Source organism: Delphinus delphis, chromosome 16, assembly GCF_949987515.2.
Source record: "Delphinus delphis chromosome 16, mDelDel1.2, whole genome shotgun sequence".
Taxonomy (NCBI): domain Eukaryota; kingdom Metazoa; phylum Chordata; class Mammalia; order Artiodactyla; family Delphinidae; genus Delphinus; species Delphinus delphis.
The window spans coordinates 9,417,148-9,443,975 of record NC_082698.1 but is presented as its reverse complement, the minus strand read 5'-3'; the positions used below and the strand labels follow the sequence as shown (position 1 = coordinate 9,443,975).

The following is a 26,828-nucleotide window of genomic DNA, read 5'->3' as shown; positions in this document are numbered from 1 at the left end:
AGCAGGCTTCCGCTCACCCGCAAAGTGTTCCGAGCCGCTGGCTTAGAGCATCACTTCTTCGGGTTATGAGTTTTTATTTGCCTCTCCTGGGGACACAGAGCTGGATCCCGTTGCAGAAGGAACACTTCACTTCCCTGGCCTTTTGCCCTCTTTTTTTTTTTTTTTTGCGGTACACGGGCCTCTCACTGCTGCGGCCTCTCCCGTTGCAGAGCACAGGCTCCGGACGCGCAGGCTCAGCGGCCATGGCTCACGGGCCCAGCCGCTCCGCGGCATGTGGGATCTTCCCGGACCGGGGCACGAACCCACGTCCCCTGCATCGGCAGGCGGACTCCCAACCACTGCCCCACCAGGCCCTGGCCTTTTGGATCTGCCTGGATGCTTCTGCCTCCATGCACTGGCACGTCTGCCTTATGAGCACTCCGTCTGACCTGCCTGAGCATCTCCCTGAGTGTGGGCTGTGCCCTGGGCAGCACCTGGCACGGAAGAGCTCCTGGCTCCATGTTTGCTGAGCGAGGAGCCACATCTTCCCTTTCCAGGCCCACCGGCCAGCCCTGCTCGGTTGCCTCCCACCCCACAGATGACTATACCACACACGTGGGAATAAACCAAAGCCCATCTGGGTTTGGTCTCTAAATTCTCTGATGACCCCCGCTTAGAAAAAACTGAGTGCTGTGAGTTGCAGTTTTTGGCATTGGTTACTCATAGCCTTAAACAACTTTGAACTTATTTTATATTTTGTTTGGTTAGAGCCCTGAAGAAGTCTTAGAGTTCATTGTGCTCCTTGGCATCAGGGCCAGGCTGGGCAAGCAGGCGCAGGAGCTGGGCCTGGGAATATAGACAAACTGATCCAGAAACCTGAGGAGGGAGGCTGGGCTTGCAGGGGCAGACGTCTTCGCTGAGCTAGGCTGGGGGTGGTGGCCTGAGGGGTGATGGCCATTGGTGCTGGGCTTTTGGGCCATTAAACGTAGTCTATTTGACAGGGTTGGAGTTCCTTCTCCTCCATTTACTAGTTCTGTGACCTTCAGCCAGTGGCTTAATCTCTCTGAGCCTCAGTTTCCTCATCTGTGAAATGGTGACAATAGCATCTCCCCTGAAGAGTGACCTTCAATCAGACAGTACATTAAAAATGATTAGTGCTGTTCCTGGCAAATAGTAGGTGCTCAGTAAACACAGCTATTATCTTTCTAGCCTAAGCAGCAGTCTTAGTTATTGATCCTGGTGGTTCCATTCGGGGGAGTGTCAGCCCTGTGCTCTGCCAGCCAATGACTCCATATGTCACTCTGCCTCTTAGCACTTTCTCCAAATCAAAACATCTTGCCTCAAACACAGCAGATGCAGGGACTGGTCTGGGTGCTCTCTTCCCAGGAGAAGCTTTGCAGATCTGCCTCTCTCCTTGGTGATGCTGGGAAGCTGGGGGTCGGGAGGCAGGCTGAGGGCAGGTAGGTGCTCAGGACGGCCGATCACTCGTGTATCAGCCATCAGCCGACCCAGGCTCAGCTCATCTGGGCAGTTTGGTGCTCCACAAGCCTCTTGTCCTCTTCCTGAGACAGCGGGCTAGCCTGGGCATGTCCTTGTCTTGGTGCCGGCAGAGGGCAAGAGGGCGGACCCAGTTGCTCACTATGTCCACTCGGCCAAGGCAAGTCACATGGCCAAAGTCAAAGTCAAGGGGCAGGAAATACACACCAGCTCTCTTGGGAGAAACTCTGGAGTCCTGCAGGACAAGGGTGTGTAATTGGGGCCATGGATGCAGTCTACTACAGTGCGGGAGGAGCTGATTTTCTTTAATAAACACAAAATTTTATTTTCTTTATTTTCACAATGGGGATTTATTCCATGTGATTGTGAGAAACATAAACTTGGAAAGCATAACAAAAGTTTTATTTAATTTACGTAATAAAGGGCTTATTCCTGGTAACCCTTCTGTACTTTCAGACTTGTCAGCTAACAAGGTCGATGGTAGGGGTGGGGGTGTCTGGAACTGTACCTGCGACACACACACGGGCACCTTCCCCGTAGCTCTCTGGCTGCCCAACCAGCAAACCTGTTCTTGCCGTTGACGCTGTTATTGTTGCTTCTTCCACTTGGGAGCGCTGTTGACTTTGATGGGAGCTGGACCCATCTATATTTTACTAGTTCTGTAAAGCGTCACTGGCCGTGGAAAGCTGAGTTAACTAGCTCTGAGCTTCCCATTTATTTCAGATACGTAATTGTGCTTCTCATATGTCAATGCCCCAGGTTCTGCCCAGCTAGCCAGTACTTCTGGTTGTGTCTGTGGGTCTCCATGACGCCGTGAGCTTTTGGCTCCAGAACTCTCGGAGATGCTATACAGGAACCTAAGGTTCCTGGTCTTCGTCATGCTTCCTTCCACTGGGACTGGGGTGTGGAGTACGGGGAGAAGGGGCCTGAGAGATGAGGAATGCTAACCACCTTGCAAACAACCTAACCTTTTCGTGCCTTAGTTTCTTTATCTGCAAACTGGGGATGCTGTCTTACAGAGTTGCCATGAGAATTATATGACATAATTCATTGAGAGCTTAGAACGGTATCTGGCAAATAAATACCCAATTAACATGTGTCATTCAGTGTCCCTGGAGTTCTCTGGTACGTGTGGACACAGCTAACATATGAACCCAAAGATCCAGGATGGAGGAGTGTGGCTGAGGAAGGAGGCTCTAGGGCAGAGGTCCCCACCCCCCGGGCCACCGGTCTGTGGCCTGTTAGGACCCCGGGCTGCACAGCAGTAGGTGAGCTGCGGGTGAGTGAGCGAAGCTTCATCTGTATTTACAGCCGCTCCCCATGGCTCACATTACCGCCTGAGCTCCGCCTCCTGTCAGATCAGCGGCGGCGTTAAGAGTCTCATAGGAGCGCGAACCCTGCTGTGAACTGCGCATGCGAGGGACCTAGGTTGCGCGCTCCTTATGAGAATCTAACGCCTGATCTGAGGTGGAGCTGAGGCTGTGATGCTAGCGCTGGGGAGCGGCTGCAAATACAGATCATCATTAGCTGAGAGGTTTGACTGCACGGAGACCATAACAAATCAATGGCTTGCAGACTCATCAAAACCCCATCAGTGAGCAGCAAGTGACAAGCTGCATCTTACAGAGTAGACTGGACACAAGCCACACACTTCAGGTGTCACTGTCTCCCATCACCCCCAGGTGGAACCATCTAGTTGCAGGAAAACAGGCTCAGGGCTCCCACTGATTCTGCATTATGGTGGATTGTATAATTATTTCATTATATATTAGAATGTAATAGTAATAGAAATAAAGTGCACAGTAAATGTAATGCGCTTGGATCATCCTGAAACCATCCCCCCAGCCCCGGGTCCTTGGAAAAATTGTCTTCCACGAAACCTGTCCCTGGTGCCAAAAAGGTTGGGGACCGCTGATCTAGGGGGCTTGGGCCCTAGGAAAAGGTGACCCTGCCTCATGTTTTTTCCCATTCTGACGGCAGTGCCAAGTCCACTCTGAGGTTGGAAGGAGGTCATGCTAAGAGGCAAGGATGCAAAGAAGGGACCCCTAGATTTTTATCAGAGAGCAGTTTCAGGAGAGCTGGGACTGGAGACCCATGATCCACGGTGTAGAGCTGATAGGAGAACAGAGTGTCTGCTCAGTGCCAGGCATCCCGAGCATTAGCTCTTTTACTCCCCCAGTGACTTCCACGTGGTCCTCATTTCCCTCCTACAGAGGAAAGAACCAAGACCCAGAGGCAGGCCCAAGGTCTGCATGACTCTTCCCGGTAAGCGACACTGGAGCTTTGCATGTTGAAGGTATCAAGTCGAAAGCCCTTTGTTTCGATGGTCTGCTGCAGGAAGTCCATATGTCCATGAGAAACTTATGGACTTTCCCTTTTACCCTCTGTTTCCCCATCAAGGTAGTGAGCCCCAGACTAACGGCATGTTCCCAGCATCCCCACTTTATCCCAGGCCACTTGGTCCCACAGGGTGAAGAGGACAGCTCCCAGATGCCATGTGTTCCATTAGCTTTTCCAATGGTCCTGAAATGAGCCTCCGCTTTGGGAGCTACAGAGTCCACAGGATACATGGTATATCTTGGCAAGCAGCCAATACACCAGGAGGAGGCAATGTGGTTACTTTTGTCGCCCGGCATCTCCTGGCCCAACTGATGACAGTGAGGTTTGTGAGGGTAGTTGAGGTCATGGCTGTTGCCCCAGCGGGACAGAGTCTGTCGTTCCATTTTAAGGTCACAGTCTGAACTCCTGACCTTAGCCGGCTCTGCCCAGATGTGTGACCCAAGCCACCAGGGGGATTGAGTCTGGCTTGGGTCAGGTCCACTGCTCCTGTGGGATAAACAACTCAAGCGCCCACAGCCTTCCTGAAGCTGAGTCACTTGTAATCACCATCTCTGCTCGGAAAGGGCAGCATGTGGTCAATATTATTCTGGACACAGGCTCTCCGACCCAAGCCCTCCTGCATACGCTCTGGCCCATAAGGATTTCTGGCATCACTGGAAAACAGCATGGCAAATGTGACAGGGGCTGGTGTGGTCCAGTGTCCCCTGGCTGGTTGGCTTTCTTGGGATGACTGTCTTCAAGCTGTGAACATGTGACTCCAGTTTTGTTTCGGTTCCTTGCTTAGCAGGGTGAATATAGTGTTTATGGAAGAGCGTCTTATCTTTGTCATCATCCAAGCAGTGATATTTATCGAGCACTTGCATGATGGCTGCGCTAGGGCTGCCGGGGTAAACAAACGCCGACTCTGGGGGGTGCAGAGCCTGGTGCAGAGGGCCCGTGAGGAGACAGGCGACCAGAAGACGCTGGGGAAGGAGTTTTAACAGGGGCAATCCCAGGGTGGGCTGGGGAGGGCCGCCAGCCCAGCCTCCCCAGAGGAAACAACAACTAAGCTTAGCTGGAAGGATGCGTAGGAGGTCATCCAGTGAAAAGGTGAGGGAGGTGCGTGTCCAAGAGATTGGAAGCCAGAGGTGATGGTTCAGGCTGTTGAAAAGGGCTGGAGCAGGGAGTGTAGAGGGGTGAGATTGCAGAGACAGGCAGAAGCCTGCTAGCCGTGTGAAGGAGGTTGGCTTTCCCCCAGGAGCACTGGGGAGACAAGGAAGGATTCTCCGCAGGGGAGAGGCAAGACCAGATTTGCATTTCAGGTGGCTCCTCAGGCTGCAGTGTGAGGTGTGCATCAGAGGGGACGACATGGAGGCCCGGAGACTGGCAGTGACAGGGGGCAGGAAATGGTGGCTTGGATGAAGGTGACAGCAGTGAGGGCAAGGATTCACCCAAGGAGAGATGGCTGCATTCAAAAGGCATTTCATTAGATCTGGGCAAGCGATCAGGTGAGGCAGCATTCAGGATGCTGGCCTGGGCAACTGGAGGCTCGTGATGCCATTTCCTGGCAGAGGATTGGGGCTCAGTTCAGGGTAGGTTCTTTTTTTTTTTTTTGCCACACTGCAGGGCTTGCAGGATCTCAGTTCCCTGACCAGGGATTCAACCCAGGGCCACGGCAGTGAAAGCCCAGACTCCTAGCCACTAGACCACCAGGAAACTCCCTCAGAGTAGATTCTGTGTTTAGACTGTGGGCACACTGAGACTGGGGCATGCATGACCCTAACCAGAAGTTTTGCTGACTTAACTTTCCAGACATGCCAGGACTCTCTCTCCCTTTCTCCAGCAGTTATGTATTGAGTACCTACTATATGCTAGGCACTGTTTTAGACACTCACCCAAAGAGGTGTCATTTAGGCAGCCAGATGTAGCCTCAAATACCTCCTTGGCAAGATCTACCCGCAAACTGAAAACAGGAATTAATGTTCTGAGCCGGTCATCAGACAGAGCTTAGAGTTTGTCAAATTGGCAGACACACAGTGACCCGAGGAAACTGTCCCAGAGGGAGAGATATGATAAGACTGATTCATTTACGCTTTAGGGATGCTTACACTGGAATCATACATGTTGCAGATGAAGAAAAAAAAAAATGTCAGTATGAACGCCTGGATTTTTTGTTTGTATTTTTTCTTGAGGTTATGCATTTCACAAATTCAGGAAAACTTCCCTGAGACTTTGAAGAACAAGGCCATCCAAAGCGCGGAGGCAGGTGAGTTCTTGTCACCAGTGGATTCGTCAGAATGTTGCTGACCTCAGGGGTAGCTTGTGGTCGCTATGGAAGGAAAACCAGACCAGAGGCCTGGTCACCAGTCTGTGAGTTCTGTTCGTGCCCACTGCACAGTGTCCCTCGTGTAATAGGTGTGACTGGAAATATTTCCCAAATGCACAATGAATGAAACCGCTTGGCAAACACATTTTCATATGCTAATGGCCATGATAAATACAGACCTGCCGATGTTAATCAATAGGTTGGATTGGAAGACTAAGCAGAAGCCCATCGGGGCAGCCCGGGGCAGCTGTTCTGTGTCCCTCTGGGCTTTAATCAGTCGTGACTTGGATGTCCACATCTGCACTCGTCCAAGAAGACTTATCTGAGGTAGGGTGAGGAGTCAGAGCGGGTCCGTCCAGCTGGGAAGGGCTCACTGAGCCCCACGAGGAGCCTGGACAGGTCAGCTTCTTGATGGTGCTTTTTTGGATAAACCCCACCCCACCGTGTGGCTGTTTGAGGTCAGAGCCAGCCTCCTTCCCCGGCGGAGGCTAATCGATTTCTTCTCACCCGTCAACGCTGGTTGATGGTGGGAGCAGGGGGTGAGAAGTAGTGTGAGGCTGCCTCCGGGCTCAGGAGAAAGAGTTCCAGATTGGTTGTGATGTCTGCCCTGCACTGCCATCCTGAAAGCGGAAGGGGGCGCAGGGGACACACTTTATCTGCAATTCTGCCCTTGCTTAAAATCACCATTACGGGGCAAGATTCCTTTTAATCCGGCATAGCCAGACTGTCACCTGAGGTGACCGGAGATTTGAGGTGAAAACCCAGGTTCTCAACTCCCAGCACCAAACAATATCATACAGTGGGTGAATAACAATAATAATAACAGGAGAGGAAACAGGTACCCAAAGTCATGCGGTCAAAATAATAGCAAAGCCAAGAAATACGTAGATGGGGCTAGTGAACCTCAAGGTTCTGTCCAGCGCTGGGATTTAGGGTTCGGGGGGAATCACCCCGAGCATGGCTCCCTTCCTCCCAGCTCTGTGCTAATTCAGGGGTCCAGCCTGCAGAGCCCCCCTTGCCCATAGCCTCTCATGTCTCACCTGGATCCTCCATCTACCTTCCTATTCAAGTCTCTTCTTTTTTTCTTATCATCTTTGCCACCCCGGGTGAGACTCCCCAGCATAAATCCTTTACAGTTTGCAAGGAACCCTCCTCACACTGTAATCCCATTTCATGCCTGTGAGCTGGGCTTTCTGATGATCTCCATTCCCTCGAGAAAAGCAATGCTGATGAGAACCCTGCTCCCTGGTGATGGGGTTTTTTCTATGACATTCAGGTGGGTAATAATTAGACACTAACAGCCCGGGTAGCAATTTTGCTCCCCAGAGGACATTTGGCAATGTCCGGAGACATTTTGGGTTGTCACAACTCCTGGGTGGGGCGGGTGATACTGGCATCCAGTGGGTGGAGGCCAGGGATGCTGCCAAACATCCTACAGCGCAGGACAGACCCGTCCACAGAGAATTATCTGGCTCCAGATATGAACAGCGCCAAGGCTAAGAAACACTGCAACGGGGGAGGCAAGGTGAGGCCCCCTCCAAGAGTGTCGCAGCCAGCGTCCCTGCCCCACGAAGCTTTTTGCAGCCCCCAGGTTGGAGGGCAGCTTGTGTGCCTCTGTTGGTCGGCAGCTCTGGTGGACGTTTACCGCTTTCTAAGTTACCTTGTGCCCATCGTATCCGCTTGGGAGCCAGGAAGCTCCCCGTGGCTGGAACTTTGTTCCTAGCGAAGCCGCCTGCCCACTCGTTTGCTCGATAACGGGATGGACAGAGAGTACGTGGGAGACAGAGTGAAAGCATCTTCAGGTCGGGGTGTCGTTAAAACGTTTGCTCAGCATCCTTTCCTCTCCTCAGGTGTGATTCTCGAATGCCTTGGCTTCAGGTGGGAACTCCATCAGCCCCAGCTTTTTCAGTCCGAGACCCTGACCAAGCTTTACATGATGGCCCTGGCCCGGGGCAACGCAAACCCTGAGAAGGAGCTGGAGAAGCTTCTGCAAGGTATGTTCTCACCCAGAGCAGGACCCCCAAGGGCTCTCTGGTTAGAGAGGCCCCAGCTTGGCGTTCGGTTATCTGTTTGGAGACCACGGTCACTCTGGCAGTTAAGACCAAGGCTCATGGTGTGATCTCATTACAGGATTAACCTCAGTCTCCTCGGCTCTAAAATGGGATAATGGTTCTTATTGTGTTTCATTGTGGAGGAGGTAACAGGTGTGAAGTTCTAGAACAACGCCTGGCACATAGTGAGTAGTCAGTAAATGTCAGTTTTGTTCTCATAATAACCCATTCTTGTCCACCAGCTATGAGGGAGGCCCTCCCTACTTCTTTGAGAAGAGAAAGTGGGTTGTGTTGAGGCTTCTGATGGGCTTTCTAGAAATAAGGCATAGTTCTGACATCTGTGGCTTGTTTGGCTCTAAGTGCCGGTTGGAGGTTTACAAGTGTACATCAATTTCATTTTTTCTTTTCCTTTTCTTTCTCTTTTCTTAACGCCACCTCATACCCGAAAGTATTTAGGTCACGTCTTTCTTTTTCTCTTTTTTGAATCCTAATAATCCCCAGCTGCCCCTTATCTGTCCCATAAGTTCCTCTCCTGCAGCCTTGCCAGCTTCCTCTCAGGTAATATAGTTGGCATCGCCTCCGGACAGCTCATAAGCAGGTGCCGTGGAAAATTCAAGGTCTCCCAGGCAGCCAGCATGCCAGTCGGGATGGGATTGCATTTCCAGGACGTGGCAGTAAAGCTCTGACATTCTGGAGCCAGACGGGCTGCCGGAGCCCCCAGTCGGGAGACGGAGCCTGGCTGCCTGCCGGCATCTTCCCGGCCACAAAGCCTCTGACTCAGCCCTTCCCGGCCAAGCTGGGAGCCAAGAGCAGGCCGTGGCGTCCCCATAGAACTGTAACAGGCTTCACACTTACGATCTTCCTGAGCCTTTGTCCCAGTGTCTTCAAACGGGACCGAGCTCTTTCTCCCATGGCCCCTGTGCCCAGATCACAGCCCTTCCTGGGCAACCAGTGGAAGGCCACTGGGGTTCGGACAGTGAGTACAATGAAAATCCAGAGAATATGGAAGGGAAGAATGGAGTTGTCATGTTTTTAGTAAGTCTAGAATGGTCCCACTTAGATTTGGCCCTACTAAAACAGCTGCTGTAATCCAACCCCCTGCTAGAGGCTGGGCCCGGCTGGGGGACATCAGGTCACGTGCAGGAGTGAAACCTCAGTGCCTGGGCTGTCACAGCGTCCCGGGGTCTCCCCTGCAAGCACCACCAACTGCGTCAGACCCTGGGACTCGTGTCTCCAAGGCTTTCAGTGGGTACAGTCCCAGCCCTTCACGTGCCTTTGATGATGGTCTCTATACGCATCTCACAGTTACTGCTTTTCTATTCCTGAGAGCGTGAGCATCATTCTCCTGGAGTTAGCAGCAGAGGAGTTTCTGACCAAGGCCTGGAGTGGTGGGTGCTGAGGAGACACAGCTCCCCTGGAGCAGCCCTGTGCTGGCCACACGGGGCTGTCCCAGCCGCTCACGTTCACGTTCATTCCACCCAGAGTCCAGGATCGGCTGTACCATAGCAGCGTGTGTTTATGCTCTAGGAGGATCCAAACGCAAACGACCCTCTTTTACTAAAAACAAACCACTTTGGTTTGGGGGCACCTCAGAAGCGTATGATCAGATTATCACTTTCCTATCGGATTGTGAAGTTTTACTTACAGAAACTGTCTTCCACGTACTCTAACCTAGCCGATAAGGTTCCTTCCTCCCTTCAAGAGACGTTCAGTCCTTAACTTGTGCCAGGCATTGTGCTAGGAACTTAATGTCGGGGGGTGGGGGACAGACGAGCCCGCCTGAAGTGATGAGAAAGCATGAGAAATTGTGTGATACATGATGATCCTAACGGTGCCCCGTGAACACCCGCTACGTGTCAGGCACTTGCCAGCATCCTCTTGTTTACTGCCCCCTGTGGGGGTGAGTGACAGGATGGAGCGGGCAGAGGGGAGACTGTGCAGAGATCCAGGGGAGGAAAGTGAGCCAGAGCCAGGAACAGGGCCTGGCACTTAGTAGGTGCTCAATAAACACTGGCCGAATGCGAGCCTGAACAGAGCCAGGTGCCGAGAACGTGGTGAGGGAAGGCTCGACGGCCTTGTTTGCCTGAGGGAAGTGGACCTTTGTTCTCTTTTTTCTGCATTCTTTGTAGCTGCAACTTGTGACATACTTTGGGCTCCTGACTCATGTCACTTGCGTGACCTGGCACCCTGAGCTCACTGGCCGTGGAATCCATTCATCCATCGATTCGGCCAATACTTATTGAGCACCAGTGTGTGCAAGACTGTGCGGGGCCTGGGGCGGGATGGCAGGCTCACCGTCCAGCGTGCCTGTCCGGCCGATCGTAAACCAACAGATACTCGGTGTACTGGCAGGTGGTTGGTCCAGGAGGGAACATAAAGCCAGTTTCAGGGGAGGTGGTGGTGTGGAGCTCCCTTCCATAGCAGAGGGTCAGGTGGGCCCCTGATGGGGAAGAGAGGGAGCGCCACAAATCTCCTGGGCAACAAACCACGAAGAGGCAGGTTTGGGACCTGGTGAGCTGGAGACTAGTGGGAGGGTCTTGGGGCTGCTGGAGGGGCTCTGGCTTCATGCCAAAGACGCGGCTGAAGACCTGAGGGCACCGTGTGTCGTAACTCACATTTCAGAGTAACTCTGAGTGGATTGTGGAGGCTGGCGGTGATGCGGGCTGCCCCTTTGCTTCCCCCTGGAAGCCCTCCATGGCGGGGGTCCTTTGTTTGGAGCTCTGTGGGGCAAAGTCTCAGGAGCCGCTGGGAGGAGGCCTTGGTCACACTCATCCTTCAGCTAATGGTCCTTTTGTGCTCTTGCCTGGTGCCAGGTCTGAGCTAGGTGCTCAGGACGCAGAGGTGATGGAGGCCCACCCCTGGCCCTCTCGCTGCTCACAGCCTAAGGAGAGGAAGGGGGGAGGGAGGGAGAGGAGGGGGAGGGGGGTCTGTATCAGTGTGAGCATCAGTGTCCCGGTCTTGCAGTCACAGTGGTTGTGTCAGATCGTCGGGGAAGCTGGCCCAGGAGGACACGGGAACTCTCTGTACTATTTTTGCAACTTCTTGTGAGTCTTCAACTATTTCAAAATAAATAATCATTTCATCAATGCATCCACTAAACCAACAAGCAAACAGAAATGAACAAAATACAGCGTGATCCATGCCAAGGTCAAGGCTGCGCGAGCAGTTGTGGGGCTCACGCTGTACCTGCACGGGTCACTGTGGCTGTCACACCTGTGCGTCCTCGTCCTGTTCCCTTCTCTAGCTCAGCTGCCCGGGAAGATTAAAGAACAACGCCCTGTAAAGAAGATGATCGTTTCCTTGAAGATCAATGACCCTCTGGTCACCGAAGCTGGTAACGTGCACCTGTCCTCGTATTCTGAGAGTGTCGTTGAACAAACTGCCTCTCAGATTTGAAAAACAAACAAAACACCCCAAAGTGGAGGCACACAGTGTTCAGTGCTTCCTTATTAAAAATAGCTGAGCAGCGCAGGGCGGAGGGGAAGGAGGCCGGCACAATGTGGGGAAGTAAAAGAAGGGGGACTTCTGCGAAAGAGAGGTCCCCATCCTTGTAAAGAGTGAGGAATGCAGAGGAGGGAGGAAGAGGCAGGTACCCAGACAGACCCAGGGAAGATGTCACTGCTCTTCTGGGCACAGATGCCCAGGGAAGCCCTCAGGCCCGCCCTTGTCCGTAGGCAACACTGACCCGCCCCTTCCCACCAGGGCCCCTCCCTGGCTGGCTGCTGGCGGCAGAGACCTCCCCCAGGGGCCTCCCTTGGGCTCAGCCCCTCCCCATCCCATCCCGGCCACCTAGACACACCTGTTAACAGGTATGAACGCACCGTGCTGTCACGTGCCATCAGGAAATTATCCACATAACAATTATCCACACCAGCTGTCCTCGGAGCCCATGGGACTGCACTACAGCGCGGCTGGGGTCAGGTAGAACTCGGAATAAGCTGAGTCCACGGACTGGCAAATTGATCCCGGCTCGTCCCAGGAGTCCTTAACCTTGTTGAAGATCCCAGACTCTGGGGAAAACCCGCTGTGATGATGTCATCTCCAGAGAACACAAAACACACCTCATGCACACAGCACTGTGCACACCTTGGGGTGGCCAGCTCCCGGCACAGGCCACAGACCCCCAGTTAGGACAGAACCCCTGAGGCACAGGCTCGGGACAGGCTCACAGAAGATTCTTTCACAGGAGCTCCATGTTCTTTAGCTTCATCCTCAACTCCTTTGGGGGGCTGGGAGCCCAGGCAGCATCTGCACCCAGGTCAGAGCCGTTGCGTTTTGTCTAATGCGTCCCTGACCCCCAGCTCAGGGACCCTCACCCAGCGGGAGGGCGCCTGTGCGTGAGGGGTGCGGGGCTGCAGAGCCCCACGCTGACGGCTGGCCCTCGATGCTGCCTCCCCAGCCTTCGCCGTGGCCCTGCAGAATCTCTACCTGCCCGAGGTAAGGGTGAGCATGGACGACGTGCTGGGCGTGCTGGCTGCAGCCCACGTTCTTCAGTTCAACAGCCTGTTCCAAAGGTAAGGAACCGTGGCAAGGCGCGGCCAGGGCCAGCCCCAGGTGGGATCCAAAGGGGCCCTCCCGGCCCAGCTCACGGAGCATGCCTCTTCCGCAGGCTGGGACATCTGGGGTTTCTTTGCATAGAACACAAGTTTGAGTCGGCCGTTAATGCTGATGGAAGGCAAATGAAGCAAATGGAAAAGCACTGATGGGATTCATTTTTCTAGAGTATTCTGTCCCTTCTCTTAGGCTTTTTCAGGGATGTGTGCTTACTGCACTCACGTCCTGAGCACAGAGGTGGTATCTTATTGCTCTTCGAGTTCCAAACTCCTGACGCAGTTCAACAGAGAGGAGATTTAGGGCGGGGATGCTCTGCCTGGCTTGTTTCACCACCCTAAGCCTCAGTTTCTTCATCTGAGGGAATGAATGAATGAATAAATGAATGAACGAACATCCCATCTTAGCCCAGAGAGGACAGCAGATGCTCTGTAAAAGGCAGGGGCAGGATGTCTTCCAGGGACCTTGCAGGTTTCCACTCTCTTTCTATAGAATCCATACAGCCACGTTCAATCCCAGAGATGACTTTGAGTTGGTGCCTCATTCTTGGGGGCACCTGAAATGACTCGGGCCAGCTCCTCAGGCGGGAGCATCTCGAAGCCTCGCTGGGGAGGCAGATGCCCCGTGAACCCAGGGACGCAGGCTTTCAGAGGCCTGGACGTGGCCACAGAAGACATGCGGAGGGGACCAGTCTTGAAAAGGCGCTCCAGCGTGTCGGCCTGGCCAGACTGTGGGGTGGGCGGCTGGCTGTGAGAGACGGGAGGCCCGCCGTCACAGGCAGGGACAGGTCGTGTAGAGTCTCGGGGAGAATCCAGCAGTCTGGCCTTGACCCTGCAGGTGATGGGGTAAAGTCTGTGTTCTCCTGAGAATCCCCACTCCCCTTCCATTGTGTGTCACATGACTTCAGCTCCGCATAACCTTGTGACTGATAATCGCTAGTAAATCACAGCTTCTGCGCGCATGCACTTCTGAGCGGCTGTTTCCTGGTGCTGTGCAGGAAGATAACTGTGGCCCCAGACCTGGAAGGCCAGCTTCCCTCTTGGAGTGGGGCATCTGGCCACCTTCTGTCTGTGAGCCTCAGCTGCCCTACGGGAGGCCCAGATTCAAAGCCCCATCTTCCTTCCGGAACCGTAGCCCTGGCTTATCTGGGGTGGAACTGAGCATGGCAGATTCATTTCCTTCCTCCTTCACATGCCTTGTCTTGAATGCCGGAGCAGGGAGGGCTCTGGATACCGAGCCAAGCCTATCATTCCACTGATGAGCAAACCTAGGCTGCCTGGGGCTGATGGGCCCCGCCCGAGATTCTGCAGATAACTGTGGTGGGGCTGGAATCCGAGGCGGCCAGAGCCAGGCGGGTCTGGCACACAGCTGGGCTGGGTTTCGCCTGCCTTTGAGAGGCTGATGGTACTGTTGGCAGGGGTGTGGCAGCGCAAGCCTCAGTGTGTGTGTGTGTGTGTGCGCGCGCGCGCGCCCCAGGGTCACTCTGATAGCATCACAAATCCAGGTGCTGGATGGGATCCCAAAGGTCATCTGGGCTGAACCTCCAGCCGGTGCAGAATCACCCAGATGGCTGCTTGAGTCTGAATCACGCACACTCGAGGCCGCGCACCTCTAGGGGATGAAGTGTGTGCGTGCGGGTTACACAGGGGGCTGTTTGTTAGACTCATGCATCAGTGTCTGCTTTGGCACAACTGGGATCATGGTTGTTGGTTGTTGCACACACACACACACACACACACACACACACACACACACACTCCCTCCCTCCCTCCCTGAGGGTCACTTGGGTCCCTCCAGGCTCACAGGGCTGAAAGGGCATTTCCTTCCAGGTAGGGCTGAACTCCATCTGTGAGCAACTGCTTGGTGCCCTTAGAACTTCTGCAAGTGGAAATTCCCACCCTCCCTGAGCCCAGAAGCAAGTGGCCTGGGTGGCCCCAGGGCTTGCTTGGTGTCCTCCAGTCTGGGAAGCCCAGCCAGTGAGTCTCACAGTGAGAAGGGGGGAGCACAGGTGAAGATGTCAGCTTCCTGGAGCACTGATTTCTGTATCCCAACTTCAAACCCAGCTAATTCTGCCCATGCAGCTCTACTGGCAAAAACCCACTCCTGAAGAACACTGTGCCTGGTGAGGTGTGGGACCTGAACCTCGCACACAGCCCCTTTCACACCTGGTTTGCCCCTTGCTGATTGGTGAGCTCGGCTCACAGTGAGGCCAGGAGCCGCAGGAGGAGAGGAGTTTTGTCTGTACATAGCAGGTATTTCCAGAAACAGCCACAGAGGCTGGCACAGAGGAGACACTCAGGGAATGGGTTTATGCTGGGAGGGCTGCTTCCTGGCAGTCTCTAGTTTCAAGGGGAGAGTGTTGGGAGGAGGCAGAGGTACCAGGCAGAAGGAGGTCATGGAAATCAAAGCAGAGGGAGCATGTGAGGAGAAGCAATCAGGGAGACTTCCAAGAGGAGGTGGCACTTGAGCTGAGCCTGAAAGGATGCCAGTTGTCAAAGAGTGAGAGAGAAGAGGACTTCAGGCAGAGGAGAGCATAGAAACTGGAATGTGCTTGGCCACTAAGACCCAATGCAGCTGGAGTTGGGGAGGGGTGTGGAAAGATGAAAGGAAAGGTGGGTGGGGAAGTTAGCAGGAGTCCAGGTCATGCAGACCTCAAAGGTCATGTGAGCTGGTTCTGCCAGCAGAGGAGAGCCTGAAGCTTGGGCGGGGAGAGTGACCAGAGCCCCTCTGTGTTTTTGGCTGAGACCTTCAGGATGCAGTGGGGACGCGGGAGGCTGGTGTGGGCAGGGAGACCTGTGCAGATGCCTGGGTGAGAGAGAGGAGGGTCTGAACTAGTCAGGGGAAGTGGGAAGGGAGGGGAGGGGGCAGGTCTTCCAGGAGACGGTGAAGATGTAGAATTGACGGGACTCAGCAATCTCACCTGCCAGCGTGCCTGAACGATGACAGCAGAGTCTGGTGTTTACCCAGCACAGATTTTTCCAATACTCAGGACAATTCCTTATAATGGGTATGATCAGTCTCACTATGGTGAAGGGGCCATCGTAGGATCCTAGGAGGGTGGGGCGTAAAGTGCCTTAACCATGACCAAATTGTTTTTCATTCAGTATTTCTTGCCTTGTTCTAGTAAAAGTTTTTGGTGGCTTAAAAGAATACATAAAATAACAGGGCACAAATTGTTCAAAAAGAAAAGAAAAAGGAGAAAGGAAAACAAGGCTGGAGAAGCTAAAATTACATAACCAAACCTACACTCTACAAGTGGACCATACTTTTGACTGTGAGCTCCCTAGCAGCTAATATGAAAAGGGAAACCTGATCAATGACATTAGATAAAACAAAGAAACCAAAAACTGACTTGGGAGGTAGAACCCTGGGTGTCTTCATCAGATGACATTGAGTGATGTGATGGTCAATGTCCTCAACTATATCCACAGAGTAAAAGCAACGATAAATTTAATAATGTTCTTTCTTGATATTGGCAAGGTCTTCACTTCAAAATGCAACTGAGTAAAAGCTGTTCTTCAGGGGTGTGGGTGTTGGTGGTAATGAGCTCCCCAGCTCTCTGCTGACCTGGCTTAATTGAAGAATACATTTCAGAATATGTGCAAGACTTACCAGATATCCTTTAAGCCTTTGTCCAAGAGCAACATGTATCTCAACTGAGTTTAGGATAACCGTTGAGTAATAATGAGTTCAAGATTTTGCTTCTGTATGAGAGCTCAGTAGCTATTCTCTGGTGCCCTGTTTGATGACACGAACATGTCTTAAGAAAATTGTGCTGGAGACTAGGCTCAGCTGTGACAGGTGAGTCACTGAAACTCTCGCCCAGCATATCCACCCCACCACACACCCTGCCCACCCCAGCCCATCTCCTAGTCTTACTCCCCTCACTGCACTGCATCTGGGATCTCCTTGATGTTCCTTCAAAGTAGGGCCCCTGTCCCTGCCTCAGGGCCTTTGCACATCCTGTTTCCTCTTCTTGGAATGCTGGTCTCCCAATTCCTGGTCTGAACAGTTCTTTGTTCTCCTCCTTCAAGGTTTAAATGTCACTTTTCTGATCATCCTCCCACCAGGTCAGATTTCCCCCTTTTCACATTCCTATGGCACATTGTTCTTTGACTTTTTAACCCTTAACACAACTGTAATAATGTGGTTACATGTCTAAATGTTTATTTAACGTGTGTTGGGCCCATTGGCTTTATTCTTTGTAACCCAAGGGCCTCGCAGGGTGCCTGGCACATAGTACCTGCTCAGTAAACAGATCTTTGATGAGTAAGTGAAGCAAGTAAATGAGGCCTAGTCGTGAAAAGGACAGAGATTTTCATCAGAAACTTGCTTTTTGAATCTACTCTTGTACAGAGAGGAACAGGACCGGAAGCCCCTCTACAGCTCCGCAATGGTCTGTACAGGAAGAAAATACCTCCAGCAGGGGGACAAACAGATGGTCACCCTGGCTAAAATTAAAACTCAGTAAGGCACCTTTAGGTGCTTAATCTCTAAACAGTAATACTTCTCCCTGGTGCCAAGGCTACGTTGTTTCCTTCAGAAGGAAAGGCCTCACCTCACCTCACCGTAGGCCTCACCTCCCTCAGCCCAGAGCTCTTTGCAACAAGCCTTGCTGGTCTTGTCCTCCAGCCAAATGTCCACATGCCTAAAGTAAGGCTCTTTTCCTTCCCTTCCCTGAAAGGTCTCTGCTGCCGGCGTGGAGTTGAGGTAAAACCTCTGGGGCTGCCCACTTCCCTAAAAGCAGCCTGGGGGCCTCCAGGAACAACAGTTGTCTCTCTGCAGGTGTGTGACCATGATGATGAACGGACTCACGCCGAGCACCATCAAGGACTTCTACCTGGCCGGCTGCAAGGTGAGAGCAACCTGGACAGGGCACGCGGCACCTGGGGGGCTCTCAGGAGCGCCCAGACTCTGGGATTTCACGCACCAGGCCCAGCTCCAAAGAATCTGATAGCACCAACCTAACAGTGCCAAGTGAACAATCTTTAAAAATCATTTTATGTTTCAAAGAATATTTTAACACTCCAAAAAGTAGAAAAGCTTTAATCTGGGGGGTGAGGGGGTGGGGAGGGGAAAGCCAGCGTTTCTTGCCAAAACAGCAGACAACATTCCAGGACATTCTTGGTGGGGTTGAGGGAAATTTGTCACCCCCTGGGCTCAGTCAGGGTGTCAGGGTTGGCAGTAAATGATGTAATCTAACACTCTGATTATCAGAGGAGAAAACTGAGACCCAAGGGGTGGCAGGGGTGCGGGGGGAGCGGCGTCTGTGTTCAGTCACAGACCTCAGTTCAGAGATTTCAGCTTGCAAGCCCTGTGGTCAAACCACTTCCCTAGCTGTGTGACCTCAGGCAAGAGCAGGAATTTTGGAGCCTCAGTTTTTCTCTCGGTAAAATAGGAATAATAATGAACCGACCTCATAGGGTAGCAGTGAGGATTGATTTGAATCAACCTAGTGCAGTGCCTTGAGCGTAGCAAACACTCAGATAACGTGGGTTATCTGCTGCAATTTATGTTTTGAAGAAGCGCTTTGAGCAGGGCTGCAGCGCGGCCTTCCCGAGAGCACGCGTGTAGCATCGTCGCCTTCCAGCAGAGGGCGCTGAAAGTTCAGGGATTCCTTTCTCCATGCGCTTTTCTTGCCTTCGCAGTACAAGGAAGAGCCGCTCACCACTGCCTGCGAGAAGTGGATGGAGATTAACTTGGTCCCTCTGGTGGGGACGGAGATCCACCTCCGGAAAATCCCGCAGGAGCTGCTCCACAAAGTGCTGAGGTCCCCCAGGTGAGAGCTGGCTCCCGGCAAGCTGCCCCTGGGATGGGGGGAGGGAGGTGTTAGGGGGGCCTGCGTCCACACCCTTGCTGGACATGCCCAGTGTGCAGTGCCTTTTCCATCCCAAACGTCCCTCCCTCTTGGACAGCCTGGCCTCGGGGGGGGGCCCAAACGTGGGTACTGTACTCGGGCATGGGGAAGAGTGCTATTCATCAGAGTAGGGACCCTCGGGGTGCCCGCTGTCTCATTACCCACCTGGTAATTAATTAATTGCCTAAATAATTTTTTAAAACTCTGTCAATATTAAGACACATTCATTGTGGAAACTTTGGAAACCAGGGAAAAGGGAAAAAGGAAAAAGCTCTCACCCCGAAATCAGTTTTTATCTCCAGCCCTGAACAGCTCTAGACTCAGACATACCACTGCCGGTATGAGCTCTCTGACAATTAAGGCTAAAACCCAACTCTTGGTGCCCTGCCCTTTACTGCACCCCCCGCCCAGTGTTCCTTGACGAGCTGCTCAAGCTCCTGGGAGACCACTTCATCCTCCCGCACAAATGCAACCCATCTCTGTGGGCCTCTGCGTGGGCACCAGCCGGAGGCCAACCTTCCAGGTCTCTCATCTGGACCAGCACAGGGACCTCTACCTCAGGGTCTTGGTCTGCTCCTTACCCTCTTCCAGTCGCATCTTTAACCCAGGGGGCTTTGGCTCTGCCTATCCTGCTGCTCTGTGTTACCCATGTGGCAACCACAGGGCTTTCCTTAGACTCCGGCCAGTGCCTGGCCTTTTAGGTTATTTCCAGTGTTTCACTGATATAAATAGTACCTTCGTGACATCGTTCAACGTACATTTATTTTCATCTCATATTATTTTCCCACAGAGAATTCCTAAAAGTGAAATTACCAAGCCAAAAGGACTTTGTTTTTATTAGTATTTAAAAAAATATTTTATTTGAAAATAATTTCAAACAAATTAGATAACAAGAAAAGTACAAAGAATATCTCAGTACCCTTTACCCTGCTTCGTTCAATCTCTGTCCTGTTTGCTTTATCATTTGCATCTGTGTGTGTATCTATTAACACACATTTTTTAACCCTTTGAGGGAAAGTTGCATATATCATGTTCCCTTACCCCTGAATGCTTCAATGTGTATTTTCTAATAAAGAGAATTCTTCTGTTATAATCCCAGTGCAGTTAACAACTTCAGGAAATTTGACATTGATGTGATACCTTACACAAGTGATGCATTGACTCAACACTGTCCTTTATAGCATCTTTTTTCCTCCAATGCAGGATCAGGTTAGGAACATGTATTGCATTTAGTTGTTGTGTCTTTGGGGGACTTTTTAAAAGGTTCTTGATACCCACTGCCAAGTTACCAAGATGGTATTCCCTTTGGGTGAATTACAAAACTGAAGACAAAATTCTACGAAAAATTATGATGGTATATTAGGAAATAAATGTTTCCTCATGCATGTGTGGTGGAAAGCGTTCCGATTTCAGGAATTAGACCTGGAAGGATTTGTTCTCCTGTTGGTTTGAATTGACTCAGTAGCTGGCAATGCCCTCAGACTTACAGGGAAATGAGGTTGATAGAACGACGTTCTGGGTTCTGGTGTTGAGGGAGACCTCTAATCTCTGTATTATCTAAGAAGACCTCAGGAACTCAGGCCCCAAGAGCAATGCCAGGCCCTGCCAGGGGGGAGCCGGGGGCTCCCAGGGTCATTTTGCCCTGCTCTCCATGGCTTTTCCACAAGCGCTTTCTCCCCACCCTCCATGGAGCAAAGGTTGTGCAACCCTTGAAGAAAAGATAAACATGACAGCCCTTAGACTTTTCATGACATTGTCCCTCCCTTGGAAAGCCTGAGCTGTCTCACCCCGGTAACATTTAACCAAGGAAGGGAAAAAGAAGGTCTGACCACAACCAGAATGTTAGCGATGGGATACGCCCTAGAAAAGGCTGGCTGGGCAGGAAAAGAGGTCAAGAATATTACGTGTCAGGCGTCTAGACTCACAAGTTTGGGGAGACATGACTGATGTGGACACTGGGTCCTGCTCCTCTGGCTTCACCCCAGGAGCTGTCTGTCTTCACAGACAGTGCCGGGCTACCTGGAGGGAGGGAAGAGCCTGGGAGGCCTCAGGCATGTCGTCAGCATGTGTGCCCCAGAGGGACCAGGCCCTCAGCTCCTGGACCTTATGCTGCCGTCTTGTCTTCCGAGGTGAACTCTCCTCGCCTGGTTGACGTCCAGCTGCCTTGAAGCTGGAGGGAGGTGGGGAACAGAGGGCATGGAAAGAGGGGCCTTGGGCCACACCCAGTGCCCGGGGGGAGATGGTTAGAAATTTACCAGGCTTCTCATCTTAGTGGCTGGTGGGCCTGACACCACGGACCACACCTGCTTAAGAAAGGAGCTTCGGGTGAGTTAACTTTTACTGAGCACTTCTGGGTGTGTGCTGTGCTGTGTGCACTGTCCCTTTTAATCCCCACAGCACTGTGCGGTAGGTACAATTATTGTCCCTAAGATAAGAGGGATGATAAAAGACAGGGCTAGGCTCGAGCTCAGGGCTCCGGTTTCCAAGGTCCAGGTCCCACCCTCACTGCTGCACCGCCTCCTCATTTGTAACAGAGGCCAGGTTTCCCAGCAAACAGAACTCAGCGAGCACTGGGTTGTCCTGGGAAGTCACATGGCCCCAGGGCATCTGTGCAGAAAGGCCAGCTGGGGGTCAGGGATGGAGAGTCCCTCAGCCCCACTTAGTGTAGACTGTGACCCATCCCTCGCTCGTGGGCGTGGTGCTTGGGTCTCTAAGCCTTTTGGGAACAACATCTGTCTCAGCAGGTGCTTCAACTTCAAGGCCATTCACCTTCCCCATCCGAAGTCCCTTTGACCTCATCTTCCTTTGAGTTTTCTTTCCATCTTGTAAATGACCTGTGGTAAAACACACAGTTTCCCTGACCTCCTGGGCCTCTGGTTTTCAGTCAGTTTTCTCCTTAAAGGTCACCACTCGGTGACCCTGTTTCACTCACTCTAATATTATGAAAACTTCATTCTGAATTCTGTTTTTCTGGAAGCCAAGCTCCTTGTAGACTTAGGAGAATGGAGGACTCAGAGGGCTGTCTAGTTCCACCTGCACGAAAGGCTGCCCTGCAACCAGGGGGGCACGTGTCCCACCACCCCCAGACTTCCTGTCTATGATGCAAAGAGTCTTGAGGGCTCAGGAATTCCCTGAGAAAAGCCACCGTGTCCTCCACGGCATTTGGAACACCACTGGGCAGCCCTCTCAAACAGTATTTCCTGCAGCTAATGCTTCTCTGGCTAATAACAACAATACCTACCAATTATGAAGCACTTGGGGTATACAGAACACACAGAGTGGGTTTTCAGGTCTAATTCTTACGGCAACCCAGGGAGGTATTCCTCGTGTTTTTCCCTGCGGAATGGAGATTATAGGACGTGAAAGGATTGCTCCTGCCATGCAGCAAGAGGGTTGGGAATTGAACCCAGGTCTGAGTGGCCTCAATGCCCGTGGTCATTACCAGCCCACTGGTGTGCTCTGCTCCAGGCTTTCTTATTCCTTATTGATGGTCAAGATCAATAAGGACATGGAAGGTCATGTTTTTGATTATAAAAAAAGTTACAGAGGTAGGAGGATAATGCAAAACACAATTGGACCCACCTCCCCAAATGAACAGATGGTAGCATTTTGTCGTAAGTTAAGAAATAAAACATGACCAGGAAAGCAGAAGTCCGCTGTGTGCTCCGCCCAACTCCCCGCCCAGCCCTATTCCCCTTCCTTCCTCTTGGCCTCCCTCCCTCCCTAAAGTGGAGGATTTGTGTGAATCCAGTCCATGAGATTATATTCTTGTTACATATATGTACATGCGAAAATAATGCACAGTATGGTTTTGCAAAGGTTTAAATTTCAAATCAACTCCTTCATAGTGATTGCACTGATTGTGACCTCCTGCAACGTACTCTGTTCACTAACATCACGCGACGTGTTCTCGCCGTATTGATATGTATGTACCTAGTTAGCATTTTAAATTTTAATTGTTGTACAGGGCTCTGATGAATGAATAGACAGCAGTATTTTCATTCCCTTCCTAATGGCCTTTTGTTTTATTTTGCTTCATTTTTGTGATGACAGTCAGAGCTGCAGTGGACATCCTTGTTCATATTTTCTTGTTCACTTGGGCACGGCTTTCTCTATGGTCTGTGTTCAGAAGGAGATCTTTATTGTTTATACACAGTTTTCTCAATAAAAATAGAGGACAATGTCTCGTTAAAGGCATTTTTACACCAGTGACATCCCAATGGCTACTTGTGAGCCCCAATAAGAACATGTAGAACAGCCCAGATGTTCGCCTGTGTCGGGGGCAAGTTTAGGATCTCTGTGAGTTCCGTCTCGATTCAGATCATCAGAGCTCTTAGGTAAATGGAAATATGTTTGAATGTGCTCAGCGTGATTATTTCCTGTAGGAACTAATACTTTAGGGTACTAATACTTGGCCTAAAGACAGAGGGCTTTATTTCAATAATTACCCTTCATCATAAAAGTAAAACCAGGGTCCTGATTCATGGAGCTCCCAATTACTCCCCTTGTGTTGGTAAGCTCCTCTTTGGTAAGATCTCAAAGAACTTTCTGGGCTTGAGGACCTCAAGCGTGGGTTCTGCACCAGAAGATACCTAGCTCCCCAGCCCAGCAGTGGTCGAAGAGTTCCTTGTGGGGACATCATACCAAGTGATTCTGTGATGTCTCCCCTCTTGGCTCACCGTTATTGCCCAGACAGTGACAAATTTGGTCACTGTCTGGCCAGAGTCAAAGGCCACACATTGTAGGTGCCTAAAAAAAAAAGAGGAAAGAGACCGTTGTACTGTGTCCAGAAATAGCGAGAGGGGCGGGAGAGTGACATTCCCATTGCTCTTTAGAGTCACGGTTTAGCTTGGTTTCCACCCACCATGACCACCAAAGTGGTGGTTGAAGAGGCTATGGTATATTTTGAAGCCAGGGTGCATCTCCGTGGTCAGAGACAGAAAATATCAGTGGGTTTAAGAAACATTGAAGTGATTCAGAGAAGCAAGTCGGCGGCAGCTCCTAGAGGAGCCATTTGGGAAACATCCTTTACAGAGCTGATTCCATGGAGAGCAGCACCCAGTTCTCCTTCTCCCTTCTTCCTGATGAGATGCCTCGTGCGGCTGCAGGCACAGTGTGGGCTCTGGAGCCAGGACCCAAACCTCTCGGTGGGCCACTCGGAGCCCTGCCACCCAGGAGTCAGAGCTGCTGCCCCCTGAGCCCATTACTGTGCCCAGGCACTGCTCTATGTGTGGTCAGCTCAATAATGGTCCCCCAAAGATGTCGACATCCCAAGCCCTGGAACCTGCGAATATGTTAGGTTGTGCGGCAAAGGGGAATTGAGTTTTCAGATGGAACGAAGGTTGCTAATTGAATGAGCTTGGCATGGGGAAGTTATCTTGGATAATCCGGGTGGGCCCAATGTAATCACAGGATTCTTCAATGTGGGAGAGGCAGGAGAAAGAGTCAGAACCAGAGAGAGATTTGAAGATGCTGTGCCGCTGACTCAAAGACGAAGGAAGGGGCCACAAGCCAAGGGATGCCAGTGGCTTCTAGAAGCTGGAATAGGCAAAGCAATGATTCTCCCCTGGACCGTCAGGAAGGAGCAGGGCCCTGCCCACACCTTGATGTTAGCCCAGTGAGATCCATTTTGTACTTAGGACTTCTGGAGCAACAAGATAATAAATTCGTGTTGTTTTAAGCCACTCGCTCTGTGGCAATTTGTTGCATCAGCAATAGGAAACTCATATGACGTGTCGCCTCACATGGCCGTCACAAGTATCCTCTGAGCAACTGCTATAATCACTGCGTTACAGATGAGGGAATTGCAGCTGCAGGGCCAGTTAGCCTGCAGGAGGTTCCACAGCCAGTCTGGGGCAGAACTGACCCCTGCCCAGGTCTGACCTCAGAATTGTGTGACTTTGGATGTTATTCACATTTCAGCCCTCAGTCAGGGCCGGGACTGGAATATGACCAGTGAGGCACTCAGCTCAGGTGCAAAATTTAAGGGTCACGTAAAAACCTCAGTCATTGAGATAAAATGTATTTTAATGCAATATTTTACAGTGAGAATTCATGCCAAAAAAACCCCATGATGAAGAAAACATTAAATTTTTAAATAAACGTAGGGTCAGTCCAATTTCCACATCTATAAAAGTAAGGAATATATCCCAACTCTGCAGGGTTGCTGTGTGGAATTAAATTTAAAAAGTGGAATTAAATTTAAAAAGTACGGAAGCGCCTTGGGAACACTGTCTCCTGGTAGGAGCTCATTCAGTGATAGCCATTGTTTAACAGCAGCACAGCCAGTGGGTGAAAATACAGGCTCTGGTGGTGACAGGTGACTTGAGGTTCAGGGTCCAGCCATGCAGGTTACCAGCTGAGTGACCCTGAGCAAGTAACTCGATATGTGAGTCCACCTACAGACTCGGGGTGGTATTGCCTCCTTCCTAAACTCACTTATAATTTTTCCGTTTTTTACACACAGTGTGGTTTTGGCTGTGCCTAAAATTACTTCTCAATCTTTCCTTTTGGCCAGGTTGTTTACCTTTAGCGAGTTCCGCCTTCTGAAAACACTTCTTTTGTGGGTCTACTTGCAACTAAACAGCAAAACTCAGACGATGCCGACGTACGAAACCGTGCTCTCGTTTTTTAGCAGGTAACGTGACTTACTGTCGATTGATGAATGGTACATACACTGTTTGTTTGCTCATCATATCATGGGGGAGAGCATCAGTGATATTATTTTTCATAGCATCATTCAGGGTGCATAGCATGCAGTTTTCTTATGGGATCTAAGATTATGGGATAACTTTGAACCACTAGATTACTTGAAAAAGTGAATAATAGGTGTTATAATATGAGATAGTCCTGTGCCTTTGAGCACGTGTTCTGTGTCCAGTAAAAGACATGATGCAAACGGTGCGCTTTTTATTCAGGAAAGTTACCAGACCGTACCGGCCTTAAAAATTTCATACTTAAAATGTACCTGAATCAGACCAGATCATTCTCATTTATATTTCACTAGGTAGCCTACAACATTCTGAATTTTCTGGACAAATGAAAAAGCATTTGAATGTACAAAGATTTCATAGCATTAATCTAGTCTCTTAGAATGTCTAAATTTGTAAATTCTAAAAGTTATATATCTCAACATTCAAGTGAAAAATAACAATTATCGTATAAGAATGGGCACCATTTCATTATGCTTACTAAATGCAATAATTCTGATAAACACTTTCTATTTGTAATCTCATTTAATCTACCTAGTACTCAGGGGCTGGTTTTATTATTCCCATGTTACAGATGAGGAAATTGAAGTAGAGATGAATACCTTGTCAGAGATCATACAAGTGATAAGGGACGGAGCCTGACTTGAACCCAGACCTGCCAAATCCCAAGACATTTTGCTGCCCATTCCTAGGATGGCAGGGAGGGTTTCTCTCTTGTGCCCGCTGCAGCTGGTTCAGTCGTGAATCCCTGGGCATGGTGTCTAGAAAGATCCTGAGGCTGCCTCTAGGTTCAGTGTTGTTGTCAGCCGATTACTTCTAAAATTGCCTGGCAGTGCATCTTCTTCCCCTCCCTGTGTCCTCCTCTGCCTGTGTTTTCTGTCTGTTCAACCCCACTGGCAACGTCAGCTGTGGCAGCATGGGACAGGGGGACAGGGTGGGGGTGAGGGTGAAGGCAGTAATTCATCTGGTGTCTCTTTAGCTTCTGTTAAAACTTTGTAAATACACTCGCATCATCCAGGCTGGTTGCAGAGTGTGATGGCCCCGTAGCCAAAGACAGCGCCCGGAGGATCCGCCCTAGACGGGCAGGCTTACCTTCGCGATCAGGTTTACGTTCTGTTCCCCATATCAGCAGGGACGGGGGCTTCCAAGCAAGATAAGGTGCATTCAGGGGAGTCAAGAGATTTCTTTTGCACATGTGACTTTAGCGGATAAACACATCTTCCATGTGTTCGTCAGCACATGAACCTGTCTAAGCCAAGTTTTGCTTGCATTGTTCTGAAGCAGTTAATCCTTTTCTGGAACATCTGTGCACCATGTCAAGTAAAGAGCCCCTTTTTCCTGTCTCGTTATTTGGGGAAAGCAATGTTCATTGCCAGAATGACATGTCCTTGCTTAGTTTCTATATAATTTGCTTTGAACCCAAGTGTCTTAGATACACCCTCTCCCACTCTTTTCATAGCCCAAGAGACACTTTTTCTGATGAGTCATGCACACCAGGAAAAGTCGCTGTTTGGCACCAGGTTAGCTCTCCTACTGGA

The 26,828-nt window shown here is 51.0% G+C and overlaps 1 protein-coding gene across 1 annotated transcript in view; it reads left to right on the top strand.

Moving 5' to 3' along the window:
- The window catches only part of BTBD16 (BTB domain containing 16), a 44,751-nt gene that overhangs the window by 2,966 nt on the left and 14,957 nt on the right, over positions 1–26,828 (top strand). The window contains exons 3-9 of the mRNA XM_060033528.1: positions 5,988–6,061; positions 7,972–8,115; positions 11,417–11,506; positions 12,572–12,686; positions 17,509–17,578; positions 18,372–18,502; positions 25,098–25,217. Coding sequence (XP_059889511.1) covers positions 5,988–6,061; positions 7,972–8,115; positions 11,417–11,506; positions 12,572–12,686; positions 17,509–17,578; positions 18,372–18,502; positions 25,098–25,217 — 744 coding nt within the window. The remainder of the gene's footprint in view (positions 1–5,987; positions 6,062–7,971; positions 8,116–11,416; positions 11,507–12,571; positions 12,687–17,508; positions 17,579–18,371; positions 18,503–25,097; positions 25,218–26,828) is intronic.